Genomic DNA, 17266 nt, shown 5'->3' on the forward strand with positions numbered 1-17266 from the left:
TTGTTTTTTTTCATGAAAATCAGCCCTTCATGCCTGAAACTGTCTTAAATTTAACACATACAAATGCTGGCTCCTTGTTTGCTGCAGCTCGAGCCCACCAGCTCACCTTCAAAGGATTTGTTCCCAAAAATCTGATCCATCAAACGGTCAGGGGTTTAAGCCCCAGCACTGTAAGCTGTTGGGCCTTTGATCAAGGTCCGTAATCCTATCTGCTCTAGCAGCACCATTGGCTGACCCTGCTTTCAAACAAGATGGGATAAACAAAAAAGCAGTTATCCCTTGCTTGCATGATCAATCAAACAAATATATGAAAGGTAAAAAAATATAGAAAAAATTAAAAATTTAACAAAGCCAGTCTGAATCTGTGTATTAGAGACTGTCATTGTTACATTGCTACAGTTTTAAAGACGGAAATGCTCAGCCGTGTTATTTACTTCTTATTCTGCAAAAAAACTAAATACACAAGAGAAAAAAATAACTGAAAGACGCACTTAAAAAATGTAAACATGTACCTTAAGATTTCCGATACACATTGGAAGAATTGCATGTATTCTTGCACTTCTATTACTTTTAATTACTTTATGATGCCTTGGATTTGCTACACTGTTGATTTGGCTTGAAATGCTTGCAGCTTATTTGCCTCACAATGCTTACTTGCATTTTAAAAATGTTTTTAACTTTCTTCACCAATTTCTACATCTTCATGTTGACTGTAATGTACTAAAGCACAAACTCCTCGTATGTGAAAACCCACCTGGCAATAAACCTAGTTCTGATGTAGCTGTTGTAGATTTTGACACTTCATACAAAATCTACTTTTGAAAATGAAAGAGAAGAGTTTGTCCTTGCAGGATCCATAAAATATAGAAAATTTAAAAAATAAAAAAATAAAAATGAAACCCAGGAAGCTTGAATTTTTGTTTTCGAGAATGTCATTGGTACACTGCAGTTTCAAGGTGGAAATGATCAGAAAATCACTATATGCACATGCTAGCAAGGCAAAAAATACTTTAAGATACACTTGAAAAATGTGATCATATCCTTTTAAGGTTTCAAATTTTTAAAAAATTGCAAGAATTGCATGCATTGCACATTATCAGGTGAATAATTTGCACATTCCTGTACAATGTAAAAAAAAAAAAAATCTGTCACTTTTACAATTCTTCAGATTTGCTACACTGCTAATTTTCCTTAAAACCACTTGCTCCGTATTTGTCCTGCAACATTTGTTTAATCTGTCTGGAAAATAATGCCTCCATGTTGATGTTGATGCTACAACTATCATACAGCTGTTGCTACTGTTCTGTGGTCAATTGTGCATGTAGCCTGTGAACTGGGCTCAGGGGACAAATAAAGTTTTTTTTAAAAAAATTGAATTGACTTGAATTGAATTATTGAAATGCACCAAAACACAAATTCCTCGTATGTGAAAACCCACTTGTCAATAAAGGATATTCTGATGTAGCTTTGATAGATTTGGGTCCTTCGTTTAAAACCTCATTTTAAAAGTTACAGAGGTCAATCTGTCAAACATCAGGGTGAACTTGGTAGCCATTTACTCCACCCACTTCAACTTTACCTTCTGAGTTGTCTATTATGAGCAGAGTGAGACCTCTTACCTGCTCGTGATTCCTACCTTTCTTGCTTTTCCTGTGAGTTTAATCTATTGTAAATAATTAATGAAGTGAGTAGTGTCGGAGTGGAGTAAACTTTCGAGTATATTGAGGTCTTTTTTTTGTGGCACTAGCGAGCTTCATTACATGTCCGTGGCCGGTGGGGGAGTTTCAGCTCCGGATCGAGGCGGAGCCTGAATTCCACAGTGGACCGAGTTTCTCCCGCTACGTCACTCCGGGATAGGCTGCGAGCTATCGAGCAACACTGTCAGTCAGCGGGGTTTCGAGCTGGTTACCTACACGTCCTCTGGTGAGTAAAAGCTGGAAAAAATATCAAATAACTTCTAACTAGGTTGTAATTTGGTTTATTTACTTATTTTTCAAAAAATTTAGCGCTATTTTGAAGCGCCTCTTGCTACCAACGAGCCGTTAGAAAGTTCTGAAGCGATGCTCGCGCAACTACAACGGAAACTTTTGTCATGGAGGCCTTGTTATTTGTAGCAACAGGTCCACGACACGGGATGCGATTATCACGAGTGGGTTTGACTGTTTGGCATTTTTTCGGTCAAAAAAATAACCCTGTACCTTGTTTTCATTGCAGGACGGAACCCCCGAAGCAGGAGAAAGTAGCCTTGCCTGTCGCGGGTTTAGGCTCTGGGATTAAAGTGATCGTCAGTCCCGCACCGCTTTCGTCGAAACTGCCAGTGGGGATTCATGCTGTGTTGGGTTAGCTAAATGCGGTACGAAGCTAAAATGATGCCGGTGAGTTTGTTTAATTGACGCCTCTTTAAGTTTTAACGTCGTCCCGTATTGCAGTGTGTCTGTTTACGGCGTTATATCTCCGCATTAACCCCGCAATGCTGCCGCGGTGTGTTACCTGGACATTTAAATAGACGTGGCAAGTTGATGCGGTTGCTACTTTGTGCCATTTCCATGTCAACACAAGCTGCTGCTGCTGGGAAGTTTATTATCTGTGACTGCTTGTGATTATACTCTAATGTATTCGCTTTAGGGGATGTTCCTCGCATGCACGATTTTCTTACACATACACCAGCCGTAGTCACCCTCTGCGTCAAAACACCATCTGTGTATCCCAGTTGGGACATCTTCCTCAAAAGATGGTCATTAACTTACTGCACATGCATTCACTCGTTCGTACTACTCTGTTGTGTGCTTTGCTAGTACGCATATATAATACATCAATCCTGCTCAGGACACACAGCAAGCAGCAGGCACCTGCCAAGTCTGGCTGGCACTCGGCTAACCTCAGCTCTGGACTCCTGCCATGTCATCACCATCGTCTTCATCATCATCAGAGGTCCATTGCCTTTGCTGCAGTTCAAGGCTCTATCTTTCAGCACTTCTCTGATGTGTGGAGGGAAGGGCAGCGGACAGTGGTGTGCCTGCACTCTAGAGAAATAACCTTCCCGACAAATAGAAATGGAGCCTAATGAGCAATGCAGTTTTACTTTTCTCTTGTGGCTCTTCCCGCCTTCCGGTAAAGGAGCAAAATTCAAAGATCAAAGACTATGTAACTAGTAAAACTTTAATCCAGCGAGAGTTTACTACATCTACAGCTTATTCAGCTCAAAGTGTCATTGCAGAGAGGGATGTAACTGACAAATATCCTCACAGTCAATCTGTCACTTATAATTTTTTGGTCTTTATTAATTATTAATTAAATATTTAATCAATAGTGAAAAGTGCCAAACAGTATCCTAGATTGACATTGCTTATACTGTTACTTACTTTACAGTAAGGACAATAGAGAAAAGCAGCAGATCCTCATTGTGTTCAAAGTTGGAACCAGAGTAGTTATATTGGTAATCTGACTAAAATGATTAATCTTGTATCAAAATAATTTTCAGCTAATTATCTGTTGTTGGCCTAATTGCTTAATTAATCGATCATTTCAGAAATAGTGCCTATTGGCCCTTGTAGCCATATATTTAAAGACAAAAGGACAGCCATAACTGTAGTGTTATTATTGTAGTATTTTTTTTCCTTCTGCCTCTCTGTTTGATTTTCTTTCCATTATGTTTTCTCCAAAGACATATGTCAGCTCACATGCTTTACAACACACAGGTAGTGTTGGTTTTTTTTGTTTTTTACAATAATGTTAACAATTAATGAAAAAAAAAGATTGTTGTGCTGTTTATCTATGCACAGTTTCTACTATTGTTGCTCTTCCTTCCTCAGACCAAAGTGTCCAGTAAAACAGCTTGATCAGTGAATTATTCATCTTAGCAGCGGAGACATGGTCGTATTTAGATGACTCCTGTCTGGTGCATGACCTCAGTCTGCCGCTGGCACGTAGTCATTTGTTATCAACAAGCTCAGTTCTCACTGATATAAATTTTCACCCTTAAATACAGGATCTGTTTCTTTATTCGTCAACACATGACCTTAGAAATTTCCCCCTTTATTCCCAGTCCTGTCACCCGAGAATATATCTCTATATGCGTTTTGGTGTGTTTGAATGAGATACAGCTCCTGGTGTTCGCCTGATAAACACAAAGTGCCCTCTGTGTAGCCATGTCTGATGTGAGGTATTGTCTTATAAATTACACCAATAGCCCGTGACCCTGCCTGTGCAGGCCAGGGGCTTTGGGAGGGTAGTAAGAATGGAGTGTCATAATTGCTGGCTGGGATGGTAAATAGGGGGTCACTGTTTCCTGAACACAATGAGCTGCAGGGACTCTTCAACAGCGTGCTGTTGAGAGTGCTTTGTGTGTGTGCCTGTGCTGTGGCAGCACCCTGATAAGAGATGCTCACCCTTTATTCAACCATAACATCGTATAACTCATTTACTCCTGATTTGCTGTTATCTCTACTGGAACCAGCCTTTGTTCTGCAGACACTTACTAATGCCAAGTTTAGATTTGAATTCTCTGCAGGTCTATTTGCCTGTATTTCATCTTGGTGGGCCTTTTGTTGAGTTACATTATATTCAAGACTGTTCTGGCAGTATAATACAATAGAAACCAAACAGGGAAAATATGTTTGGGGAAAGGTTTCTGTATGATTTTGGTTTTCAAATGTTGTAGCCACAAATCCCATATCACATCCTCATTCCTCTCCCATGATACAAGTTGCTTGCTGTGTTGATTTTTAAGCAGATATACTTTTGTGTGAACCGCCCACATTATTTGGTTTTGCATTCTTTGACTGTACGCATTTGCACTTTGTCTTGGTTACACCACAACAAATCTCACTGTTCCTTGACTTTGTGGTGGTGTTTCGATGGTGGGAAGGAGAGATGATGCTCTGGGAAGCCTGCTTTTGCTGTGTGTGTCAACAGAAACCCGAGTAGGCTTTCTCTGTGGCCACCATAGGCTTTGTGTTTACTTTGTGGGAGAGCTGCGGTGGTTACGTCAGTAGATGGTCACATACGTGATAGACAAGGGCATGTGATGTTTTGACTTTTGTTTCAAGAAGACTCATAACTGGAACAGTATTAGCTTATAATGAGTAGTGTAAAAAGTACATGTTTCAAAGCATTCAGGTTGTTTATATCATTATAGGACTCTAACAACTCTGATTGGCTCATTATAGAGCAGAAATTAAAAACAACGCTCAACCATACTGGTCATTCACAAACAATGACCTTATAAAGAAGCTGAATAATTTTCCTGAATTATACCATTTGACAGAGCAGTGCATTAGTGCCACAATGGCAGCATAGCATTAGCCTGGTTTTTGAGAGGAACCATGCCAGTCACCTGAGCAGGTATCAGCTTACCATGTTGGAATACTGAATGACTCACATCTATGAGCAACAAATATAAAAGAAGGAATAATGCATTAAAGTGGTACAGCTCAGGAGATACTCAGCTTTGCTGTGTCAAGACATAATGACAGCATTGTTGAAGGTTGATCTCCTAGTCTAGTCATGAGGAACACACAAGCCATGCGGGATTTAGGTTATGTCAGAAGTTCCTTTTGTGCAATCCTTGTTGCAGCTCCAACCCATCCATGATGATAAGGTCAATTAATATGACAAAAGGCAGCGGTGGCTTTTTTTTTTTCCATAGAATTTTTTTTTTTTTTGCATGAGTGCAAACATTCACTTTTGCTTTATCAATGGTGTGGTGTGAATATTGCTAATGACATTACCTGGAGGTAGGGCAGACACATTCAAACAGCAAGTCATGGTAATCAGGGGAGGAAGGTAGCACTTGAGAGAGCGAACTTGTCTTTCATAACCACCTTAATAGTCTGGCGTTATATTGTACATGTTAAGATTTAAGAGTCATTTTACGCTTACCCATCTTGGGGTTGGTTAGACGAGTGGCAAAGGTTAAAGGCTGTTTGTATTGCATAATATAATACAGCCCACAAGGTGACTTTGAGCTTTAATGATGAAGCAGTTTTTTATGTTGTTAGATAAAAAATTTTTGGGTCTTTATATCTACCATATTTGATGATGTAAGTCTGTTAAACCCAGCTAAGATGTCTGAATGAGTTTTTATTCAAAGTCATTCAAAATCCCAATTTTTATGCTACTGACAACAAGTGCTTGCTGCTGTGTGAGTAATGCCCTGCTCCAATGCCTTTTTTAAATAAGCTATTGCCCAGGAACAAATTTTATTCCCCTGCCCGGGAAAAGTTCCTGCAGTGGAAAAGGGCTTTTGTACTCTCCCTCCTACAGTCATTCACTCTCCTGCTTTACTGCATTTGCATATGACAGATTAAACACCACAAAGACATTATTCGGTGAGCATTTTTAGGAAGCCAGTTAGTGTGTCTGCCACATTTTGAATTGCTTCCTCTTGCCTATTCACATCTCACATGAAATAAGGGTTGATAAATTGTTTTCATACATGAAATTCCCATACAACAGACTTGCTGTTTTGTTACATTTTCAGGAAGTCATTTAGTTACGTAGCAGTTTTCAGTTTCTGTATATTTTCTGTAATAACCTTCAAGCTCCTGTGGCCTTGGTGTTTCTCGGAACAACTTCATCCAACCGTAAAGAAGGCTTGGAAAAAGTGGATACATCCTCTGCCTTTTGCTTAATTTTAGCTCCAATTTTGCTTATCTCCCAGATAAGCACAGAGTAGGAACTGCCTCATCATGTAGACAAGGAATGGAAGAGTATTGCAAGAGTGAAGATTATAAAGTGATAGGCTAAGTACTGCAGTGCAGACAGAGAAAAGGTTGTCCTGATTGAAGAGTCACAGCTTGCTGCAGCTTCAGTGTGTTGTAAAAGCTGCTTGGCTTTTTCTGAGTGTTGCAGCTGAATGAGGCTACTGTGTTTTCAGATTCCCTATGCTTTCTGCTGTTTGTTACCCCTGACCTTTTCTCACTTGCCCTCTCATCCCCCTAATGCAGCATAGGGAGAGAGAGAATGAAAGAGAAATAATGCATAAAGCCATATGGGAGTTTTCTGCTGCCTTGCCTTTTTTGAAGGACTGCTATGCTGGAACTGTGTCAACTTTTGAAGCCGTGGCAGGGAGAACCAAGGCACATGCACTGGAAGATGCTGCAACAGTATCTTATAAACTTGTGGTAATTAGATTCAAAGGTGACTCCATCAACAAGACCTAGTTGACTCATTCGCTTACCACAGCAATATCTGTAATTGAAAGTGTGTGTGGACAGAAGGCCCAGCAGCCCTAAGGTGAAGAACCCCCACGCATAGCTGAAGATATAACCCCTGTTATCTTTTGCCACTGTCACACTGCCTCACACTGTCCACTTTACCAGCTTTTCCATTTACCCCTAGGCATTAGATTACATGCTGCGTATAAGTGGTAGTCAATCTCAATGTATTGCTTCAAACCGGCCTGACATTCTCCCTTATTTGTTCTGACTATAACCCTGCTCCTTCAAGGAAGGTACATTATGCTCTTTTGTTTAGAAAGCATAGTGCAAGTTTCCCTACTCGGTGTTGAACAAATTTTTACTTTTATTGAAATTGTACATAATTATTTTATATTTCTGGTGTATATTCTTATTAACCATTTACTCTTCACTGTTTTATTTCATGCTATTTAGAGAGAAGTAACGTTTACCCTGAAAGTCAACAGTAAAGTATACAAAACTATGGTTGACTAACTTTTACACTGACAGATGCATATCAGCAGAAGGCAACCTTTCTTAACAGTTTCAGCCTTTTTACTGTAGTTGAAGTAAAGCTGCAGCTAAAGGTGTAACAGACTGTTACTGATCCATGATCTGTACTGATCTCCAGCCACAGTTCAGCACGCAAGGAAAGTTTAATCATCACAAAGTGAAACAGGCTATGGTCTTATTAAGAGTTAGGAGTAATTTTAAAGAAAGTGATCTGGATCTGCACCAAAATTTTATTAGCCATGCTGCATCTCCCCACCAAATTTCATGAAAGTTGGCTTGGTATTTTTTGTGTAATCCTGCCTACAGGCTGTGAAATGGCTGTGCAAACATACCTATGCTTTGATGATGAATAATTCCTGTATTCTCTATGCAGACTTGCAGTGGCAATACATCAAGCAGTTGTGTGTTCACATAAAGGGATTATGTTAAAAGAATTTCACAGTTAGAGCCATGATACTATTTATCTAACTTTTTTTCTCTTTTACTTTATTATTTTGCTGATCTGAAAAATAATCAGATTTGTCACTGAAAGCGGTGTTGCGATTCAAACTTTGAGTTTTGTGACCTTTTGCACCCAAAGCTGGAACCGTTACTCAGTCAGTGTATTTACAAATATATTTATAATTCTGACAACTGAGTTGGAGTGTGGATGTGTGTTTGTTGGTTGGTTTGTTTATAATCTGAACAATACATGAATTGACCAGTAATCGCAAAACAATCTTGGAGTTCCAGTTCAAACCGTATTGACCAGGATGAAAAGATACAGTGGCAAGTTTCAGTCTTAAAATAGGGAAACATTGTGGCCCAAAATAGTGTATGTACTGGTAAACCTGCTAAACTAAAATCATTTACTTGCTGCTCTTACAGGGAACATCGGCACAGACGTATGATTTATTCTGAAATAATGATTTATCTCAGTTTTCGCTCTGGGTGTTTTTAGTTGTACTGATGTAAATCCCTTGTGACAGGATGGGCTTTCATTTACTAGTTATTCTGATATTGCAAAGTAATTCTATTATGGTATAAAACCTTGTGAATAGTCTATTCCTGGAAACAGGAAACTGCAGAGGCACACAGTTTTGATCAGTCTTAACTCAATATGTAACCAATTGCATTTGGCAAATGATCTTGAGAGACTAGTGCTGTAGAACTGACCTCACGAGAGGAAAGTGGATTTTCAAGGAGGGACACAAGGATTGATATGGTTTTAGGACGATTTGAAGTAATATTATCAAAGGATCATTCTTATAACTGAATTTTCCTTCGACCTGTCCTAACACATTTACATCAAGACAAGTACCTGCCAAATGCTCTGTTTTAGTGCGCTAGTCTGTTGCTGCATGCTACATGTATGTTATCTGAACAATCAGTGGGAGTGCCATTCACACACAACAACACAGCATTCCTTTCTGTAATTGGCTAGGGTTACACTGCGGATATTTAAACTTAAGTCATCTCAGACTTCTCTGTCTAAACAACTGGAGAAGCTTGAAAAGCCTGTTCAGGACTGCAATCAATGGCATCTTCTTTAGGGGCTTTAAGAGGAGTAGGGATATAAATTACACAGCAAATGGAAAAATTAGCATCTGTAGACTTAATAGCTTATATCTTCACTATACAGTGTTTCACAGAATAGCCCTGCATCTCCCTACAGGCATTGCAGCTTATTTAACTTCATGCGAGATAAAGTCACTGACAAAGAATCCGCTTTCCAAGCAATAACCTAGAACAACTGTTAGGGTATATCTCTTTCTTTTTTACAGTGTCTCTTTTTCAACCTCTCAGACCTTTTACAGCAGAGCAGGTCAAGCACTGCCAGCTGCAGTCACTCTCCTACTCTTAGATGTGTTCTTATTACAGTGTCTTTTGTGTGAGAGATTGATGTTACAGCCTTTCATCTCTTAGAGACACACAGTCCTATCTGTGTTATTGTGTGTGTCTTGAACAGAATTTCTTAAGCATGGACAATTAACCCCCAGCACTCTGTAGGTTTTTGTTCAGCTCAAGTTCTTGCAATAAGATTTTTTTGGGGATTTAAACAACCTATACAAAGTACTGAACATGTAAAGCTGATAATGAAAGTGATGACCTTTGTACTGTTATATTGTACTAAGGTATATGTGGGTGTAGCCTTGCTGCAGGCTATTGAATTTTGAGCCAGTAGACTGTTAAAGGGCTATATTTTGGTATAGCGGATTATCTTAATCCCCGAGATATAGCCCCAATGACCTAGCCTTATAGCTGGTCTGCTTTGAGCATATCTACCATGCACGCTGCAGCATTAAGCCATATTTCTTTGCATTGGCTATAATTATCAGTGTGCGATCCTGAGCTGTCACACCAGTCCCAAACCCTGGGAGACAGCTATGACTTCACTGATGCTATGATGGAATTAGAAATCTATCATTGTAACAGTGAACCACAGCAGCAGAGGCAGCTTGTCCCTTCTCCTTCCCCAGGGCAATCTCTTTGCCCTGTCTCAGATAGGAAGGAACTGCAATTCAGGAATTCCTTCTGTCATCCACTTTACACCTGACTGAAAGAAGGCAAGTAAAGCACGTTTCTCTCAAACGTTCTCATATACTTGCAAACTAAATTAATATTGCTCTGTTCCATGGTTTATAAGGCTTCATATAGCGATGCTTTCTGATTAGCTATTGAGCTACTGTTTTCTGTTTTGCAGTGGGCCCATCAGGCTATTATTGAGCTGTTTAATTTTACTTGCTGTTGTATCTATGAATATTTAATGAGCTCTCAATTTGTCTCGCTGAGTTGAAATGGGGGCTGAGGGTATTCTTCTCACCTGTCTGTCTAGGTACACCTCTTTAATGTAGCATAGACAGACATTTTTATGATTTTGATATACTATGCTAGATATCATAGTATCTGTTTTTGCATGAAAAATTACATGTTGTCTAGTTCTCAGGCACACTGGTTTGCTGATGATGAAAAGTTAAACAGGAACAGAGCCCATGAAAAAGAAACAGAAGATGAAAGAGAAAATAATATATTTCCAAAGCTTATTTTGCATATTTTAAAAAAATGTAACCTCCTAAGACCTGGCATCCACATATGCGGACTTTTTTTTTTTTTTTCAAAAAGAGTGTATTGTTAATAATACTACTACTAACAACAACAACAACATAATATTAATCAGATATTGTATATTATCCAATTGTATTTCTTGGTTACTCCTTTTCCCAAATAACATGAAGAAATCTAAAATGCAAGCCCCACTAAAACTTGGATCGTAAAAGGTTAAAGCAATATGAATATGAGAATTGGCCTTAATTAGTTTAATTAATTATGTGTATATTGCACTAGTGCAGTATTATAGCACACTAGGCGTGACCACATGTGCATGGTAGATGAAGGTCAACAGCAAAGTGCTAACTCCTGTAGATGAATGCTAGGACTGGATACTGATGGCCCTGGATCATTAAATTTAGTGCTCAGGAGAGCTGGCTGTCAGCACAGGTGACAGCCCCACCAAGACTATATTCCCCACTTTAATGGTTCGGTCTTCTCACTTTCTTTCATTCCTCCCTCTCACTCTCCAAATGTTAACAGGGTCATTTGAATGTCCTACATTTCTGGGAAGTTGTGATGATGTCAGCCACTCTTGTGCTGATCTCTGAATGACTTTTTTGGAATCCTTTGCTAAAGGCAGATGGCATGAAATTGATGCCAGTTAAGGTTTTCTTTTAATTACAGGCCCTCCACTGTCATTTATTATGCTAAGTGATTTTAGTTTGTTTGTCAGCTACATACAAAACTATTCTGATTAGCAGACAGAAAAAGAAAAGGTCCTGATTTTTGCTTTGTTCTCCAGGGTGGTCTTCTACCACAGAGTGAGGTTGGGAGCACAAGGGCAGTACCTGTTTACAGCTTTCTGGACTGTATATTACGGACACTGATGACTCACTGCTGATTCGCTCTGTTGATGGGGATCTTTCATTTACATCTGTATGGAACAAACCAGTTGAGTCAGGTCCTCTGAGTCAGACCACTACCCCTTGCTTCCACCTTCACTTCATCACCATGAAAAACAAATCTTCTGTAGTTGTATGTGTTGCTAAGGAGATTTTCAAAGACAACATGTCACCTGCCTACTCACTTAGTAAACTTCGCCTGGAGAAGAAAAGGGGAAAAAAGACATTTCTTTTAAGGCTGTTGTGCATTTAAACACTTCACCCCACTGTTAAAAAGCAACCCAAAGATTTTTGTTTCTGCACTACTACTGCAGCTGCTCTGCTCACCGCCACCCCCGCCTCAAGCCCTTTGTGCTTGTGACCCTATTGACCTGATGTTCCCACCATGGCCCCTTTGGGCCATTCATGGTAGCTCAGAATAGAAAAACCTGACAGTCTAACCTGGAGGTTCGGGGCATGTATACAACAATACTTCTCTGACAATTACACACCCTTCAGGTTATTCTATGTCCATCTGTGTAATGAGTAAGTGGTGGATCTGCCTGGAGAACCCGGGGACACTACACATGGTGATACAGTAGCGACTTGTCAATCACAAAGTAGCACCCCTTAAAACATACCCTGCTTTATCATTAGTTTACTCTAAGTACGACTGTTGGTCTTGAAACTAGCGTTTGAGACAATACACTTATTAAGGAATTGGAGAGAAGTGTAGTCATTTTCTCACAGACTTCTGAGCTGTTGGACATCTTTTTGCAACCACAGGTTTTCTCCCCTGCTGGGCATGAGCAATAATACCTGTTTAAGACACTTCCATTTTGGCTTAATTTTCCAGATCCAGAGGTTACATCCATCTTTTTTACCTATAGTCTGTAGTCTTTGGCCTATCATTACTGAGGTCACTGTGAAAGATTTAAGCATGGATTATATTTCTGGATAGAATCATCTACGCTGTAAGTACAGCATACCTGCATACCTTACAGGGTTGCCTGATGCTTACCTCCCAAGAAATGTAGGTGAATACATCACATCAACACAGACCTCAGCAACATGATTCACTTATTGTTAATGTGTTTTCCATCCTTTGCTGCTGTCATAGTTCAAAAAGTTCTATAGTCGACAAAAATCACCTGCTGACAGAGATGATATACATCATCTCCTAATAATGTTTTTTTTTTATCTCTTTTTACTTCATTGCAGTAATTCAAGTAAAAGTAACTATTGTTCATTATAGGCCACAACTTCAACATAATCTGCACCGTTTCATTCGCCATTGTTTGATGTACATGACACAACCTCATAGAGTGGCATAGAACCCCCACTGGCGTCTTGTCTTTTAGCAGTGAAATTGCTGGACACCGCAGACATAATAGCATGAAAATATAAATACTCACAATGGCAAAGACCACTTGTGTTGGTTACGGCAGACTCTGCTTAGAGCCTACATACAACTATAATTTTGTCTTTACATTCTGTCAAAACCTGGGGTTGAAACACAACGGTTCATTAAGTTCAGTGCATTCCATGCCTTGGGTACCTTTGTTATCATTTTGATTTTATTGCGACTTTATCAAAGCTTCCACCAATATTGTGTGATGAGATTACAGATGCATATTCCAGCACAGTCCTAAAAGTCTCTTATGCAGATATGTTTTTATGACTACACAGACACTAATTTTTCGTCTTTATGTCAACTGTCAGCTTTTGTTTAAGTTTTAGAGTATCATACTGACATTTCTGATGTGCGTTTTTAATTTGACTGTCAAGGCTTTGGTTTGTCTTAGCCCTTAATTTTTTTAATTAAATTGGAGTCCTGGTGCCTATTATAAAGAAAAAAATAAACAGTGTCCTGTCTAAATATTGATTTGAGAGTTTGTTTATAATGTTTGTAAGTAATATAGTAGTTGTTAGAATGGAAGCTATTATGTGTGTCAGCATTTGGGATCCTTGCTGATAGACAGCTCAATTTTCTGCTCAGTTTTAATGTGTTTTTCTTCTGCAGTAGCTGCAGAGTATTACATTTCACTTCTATCAGGAACAGCTTCATTGAGTTTGCCTGTTTCTTTTAAGATTGTAGTAAGCCAGTCTCTGCCATCTGCCAGTGACATACAAATCCAGCTCCTCAGTGGTCTGTTCCTTCAGAGCACTTGGCAGGGGTATTTAGTGTATGTGTGTTGGGATTGAGGGATCTCTCACAGTGGTGACAGCACTAGTTAGCAGTTAGATGGTGTGGGATGAAATGGAATTCTAGTAGCTGTCCTCTGATTTCTCTGTTGACATAGAGGAATGAGTCCTGGGAAACAGATATTACTATCAGTGAAGCACACATATTGTATACACACACACACACACACACACACACACACACACACACACACACACACACACACACACACACACACACACACACACACACACACACACACTGAACCATAGGGAAATCAGACACCAATTACAGAGATTTGTGGTGTTGACTCCACTCACACCGACTCCACCAGGATACGCTATCTTGTATTCTTATTTAGTTCTATCTAATCAGTCTGGCTATCTGCCTCTCCCTCTCCCTCCTGCTGCCCCCAGATGTTCCTGACTGTATACCTCAGTAACAATGACCAGCATTTTACTGAGGTCCCCGTTACCCCGGAGACGTTGTGCCGGGACGTGGTGGAGTTGTGCAAGGAGCCGGGGGAAACAGACTGCCACCTTTCTGAGATGTGGCGTGGATCTGGTGAGTCACAGTGCCATTGTACCCAGTGCTATCTTTCTTTGTCTACATACAGCGCAGAACAAGAAATTTTCAATTGTATGCTCTTTAGTTTGCGCAAGGGACAAGAGTCACTGTGTAGACACTTAGTTTGTCTTCCTTCTTTGTTTAGAGTGAAATTGCTTTTCTGTAGTAGACCATACATGGAGAATTAGCTGTGTGGTCATCTGCTTGTTGATTTCTTTTTAAAGGGATTATCTCTTTGGAGTCTGCAATGCAAATGAAGTAGAGTCCATAATCCCTGTAACAAACACAAGTACCTAGACTTCGAGCACATCTCTCAGGTTGGATATGGGGAGGGGGTTGAGATGCCTGCCTCATTTTCCCCTGTCCCTTATCTAAGAGTCGAGATTTATTCAGAATCACAACTCAAGGAGCCAGACTTCATAGCTGTTTCCATGGTGACGCTGCCGTAAGAGCGAAGAAAGTGCCAATTATTGTGTTTGAGTACTTCCACAAGTAGTCTGAAAAGAGATTGCTAAATACTGAAAAGATTGTCTCATTTTGCAGCCATTCACTACAGGCCACTTTTGACTACTGGAAAGAAAAAACAACATTCACATTTTGCATATAATTTAGATATGAAGTTGTTAATAATCTGTACAATATTGTACTTCCTGATATATTTTCTACTCCTGACATTATGATAGATCAGTTTGGCTGACCTCTGCTTGGCAGTAATGTGTTAGGCCATTCACGTAATGAAATAATCTCGAGCCAGTCGAACAAAATGTCCAAAGAATGGTTGATGAGCCGTTTGAGTTGATGAAATGAGTCACCTTTCATTGTATGTTGGACAGGATTCACAAAACAAACAGCACATGCACACTTGACCTACATTTGTATTGGCACCAGCTTTAACCTTGCAAAGCTTAATATAATGAAAATGTTTCCGTATTGACTTTAAGGGTGTGTTTTAACCTTACAACTGAGCACTGATCTGTTATTATGTATTATTTTCTGCAGAGAGAGCTGTAGGTGATGGGGAGAGAATGCTGGATGTGCTCCAGCGATGGGGACAACACAGGGCAGAGGTGCGCTTCTTTCTGCGTCACAACCGAGCCCCTAGCAGGGAATCGGGTAAGTGTCTATCTGCAACACAACACCCAGCCAAAATATACAACATATAATGAAATGGAAGCAAGACTTTCTATGGTCACTTCTCTCACATCAGTCATGACTGGGCAAGAGCTGTCATCAGAGAAAAGACATTTAACACCAGTATTGTAACCTCCAGAGATGCCTGCTGCCTTTAAATAGACACACATCCACTCAGAAATATACATTAACAGCCTATCCAAAGCTTAAAATTTGAATCAGACCACCTCTTCTGTTTCCTTTACAGAGGTTTGAAAATGGTTCTCTTATCACTTTCTTTGGCCAGGAAAGGGTTTTATATTAGCCAGCCCCTCAAATCCTTGAAAAAGCCTTATTTAGCCGTACTGTTGGAGACCAGGCTGAAAGCAGGGTGTCCCAGTCACATCGTCATAAGCCTGTTACTTTTCAGTTTTCTTAGGAACACAGAAAAGTCTAGTATTTTAGTCGTGCGCTATCCTCTCAGCCCCCAGTTGCGTAACTAAGCCTTTTTACCCCTCACAGCTTGAGTCTGGCCCAGGGATTAGATGGCTGTTTTCCCTTCCTGTTATCTTAGCCTGCTCTTGTTTTCCCACACTGTTAGCTTAGCTTCCAAGCAGTCTTTTTGATTCAACTCTGTAGCACCCTTTTCTATTACTGTATTTTTGATTAAAGACAAGTTAATTTGTTTACTATTTCTGTGGTGTTCATATTGGTTATAGGACTACTGTATGGCAGTCCTTAGTTCTACACTCAGTCCCAGTGTGCAGTCAGTCCACCTGTTAACCTTCCCTGATGCTGTGCAGAAATTTTCTTTTTCACCAGGTCAATGGATAAAATGTATTTTTTGCTGAACTGCAATAGCTCAGCAACCTCACACCTAGTTACCACTATTTAGTTTAGTATGGTCTTATATTTACACTTTGTCTTACTCAATTGGTATTTACCATGCATGTTGTATGTCAAGGGTTATCTAAAACCATTATGCAAGCTAAAAGGCTTTGGTCATGGGCGAGCGCTTTAAGGATAGGATATGGATTGCCAGACCCAAGCCAGCGACAGGGTTGGATAGTAGTTCACAGTTGTAGACAGACAAACACACGCACACACAAAGTTGTGGACCCACCTACAGACGATTATGTATGAGGTTAAATCCTGAGATTATTGCAAGTCACAAAGAGCACTGATCCCAGTTGTTTCCCAAAGGAGCTAAGATCATTCAGTGCTAGCCAGCCTTTTTTCTTCTAGTTGCCTACTGATGTACGTGGCCCTTTACAGCAAGTCTAGAGAAACCTGTGCACCTAAGTGCTTGTTTGTTAGAGACACTGACTGGCAAAAAGGCAAGAGGAAGTTCCGATCATTTTTCACAGCTGTCTGTAAAGTCCAGTGCTTTGTGCAGTTTGCTGGTTCTTGGCTTGGACTAAATTGGAATAAAAAGTCACCTTAGCTCAAGCTCTGCAATAGACTGTGATGTCTGATGAATTGTTCTATCATGTTGGTTACTCAGGAGGGTCAAGAGGCCCAGAGTCGAAGAGGAATGGAGTGAAGGGTCCCCCAGACAGAAGGATGGAGAATGGGGTGAGTGCTTAACTTCTTTTTAGACAAATGGTTGAATTTTTTTTAGCTATGTGTTTAGCACTAACAGCATATAATTCATAGCTCCGCACAGTCAATAATCATATTTTATCATTTTAAAAGTGGAGAAGAACAGAAGTCATGGAGTTGTTTTCACTTGCAAGGGCTCATCATTTGAATAACATTAAATTTACAGTTCATGTTCTTGGTTCATTTCAGATAAAAGACTG

General features: G+C 39.8%; 1 protein-coding gene across 3 annotated transcripts in view; it reads left to right on the forward strand.

Annotated features, from left to right (window-relative positions):
* Window positions 1-1764: 1764 nt before the first annotated feature.
* The window catches only part of tp53bp2a (tumor protein p53 binding protein, 2a), a 30957-nt gene continuing 15455 nt past the window's right edge, over window positions 1765-17266 (forward strand). For 2 of the 3 annotated variants that reach the window (XM_023263904.3, XM_023263906.3), the window contains exons 1-5: window positions 1765-1923; window positions 2215-2375; window positions 14204-14351; window positions 15354-15467; window positions 16969-17039. In XM_023263904.3, coding sequence (XP_023119672.2) covers window positions 2349-2375; window positions 14204-14351; window positions 15354-15467; window positions 16969-17039 — 360 coding nt within the window. In that variant the 5' untranslated portion in view covers window positions 1765-1923; window positions 2215-2348. The remainder of the gene's footprint in view (window positions 1924-2214; window positions 2376-14203; window positions 14352-15353; window positions 15468-16968; window positions 17040-17266) is intronic. The other variant, XM_023263908.3, reaches the window with a different exon arrangement.

Source organism: Amphiprion ocellaris, chromosome 16 (assembly GCF_022539595.1).
Source record: "Amphiprion ocellaris isolate individual 3 ecotype Okinawa chromosome 16, ASM2253959v1, whole genome shotgun sequence".
In the NCBI taxonomy this organism is placed as follows: Eukaryota; Metazoa; Chordata; class Actinopteri; family Pomacentridae; genus Amphiprion; species Amphiprion ocellaris.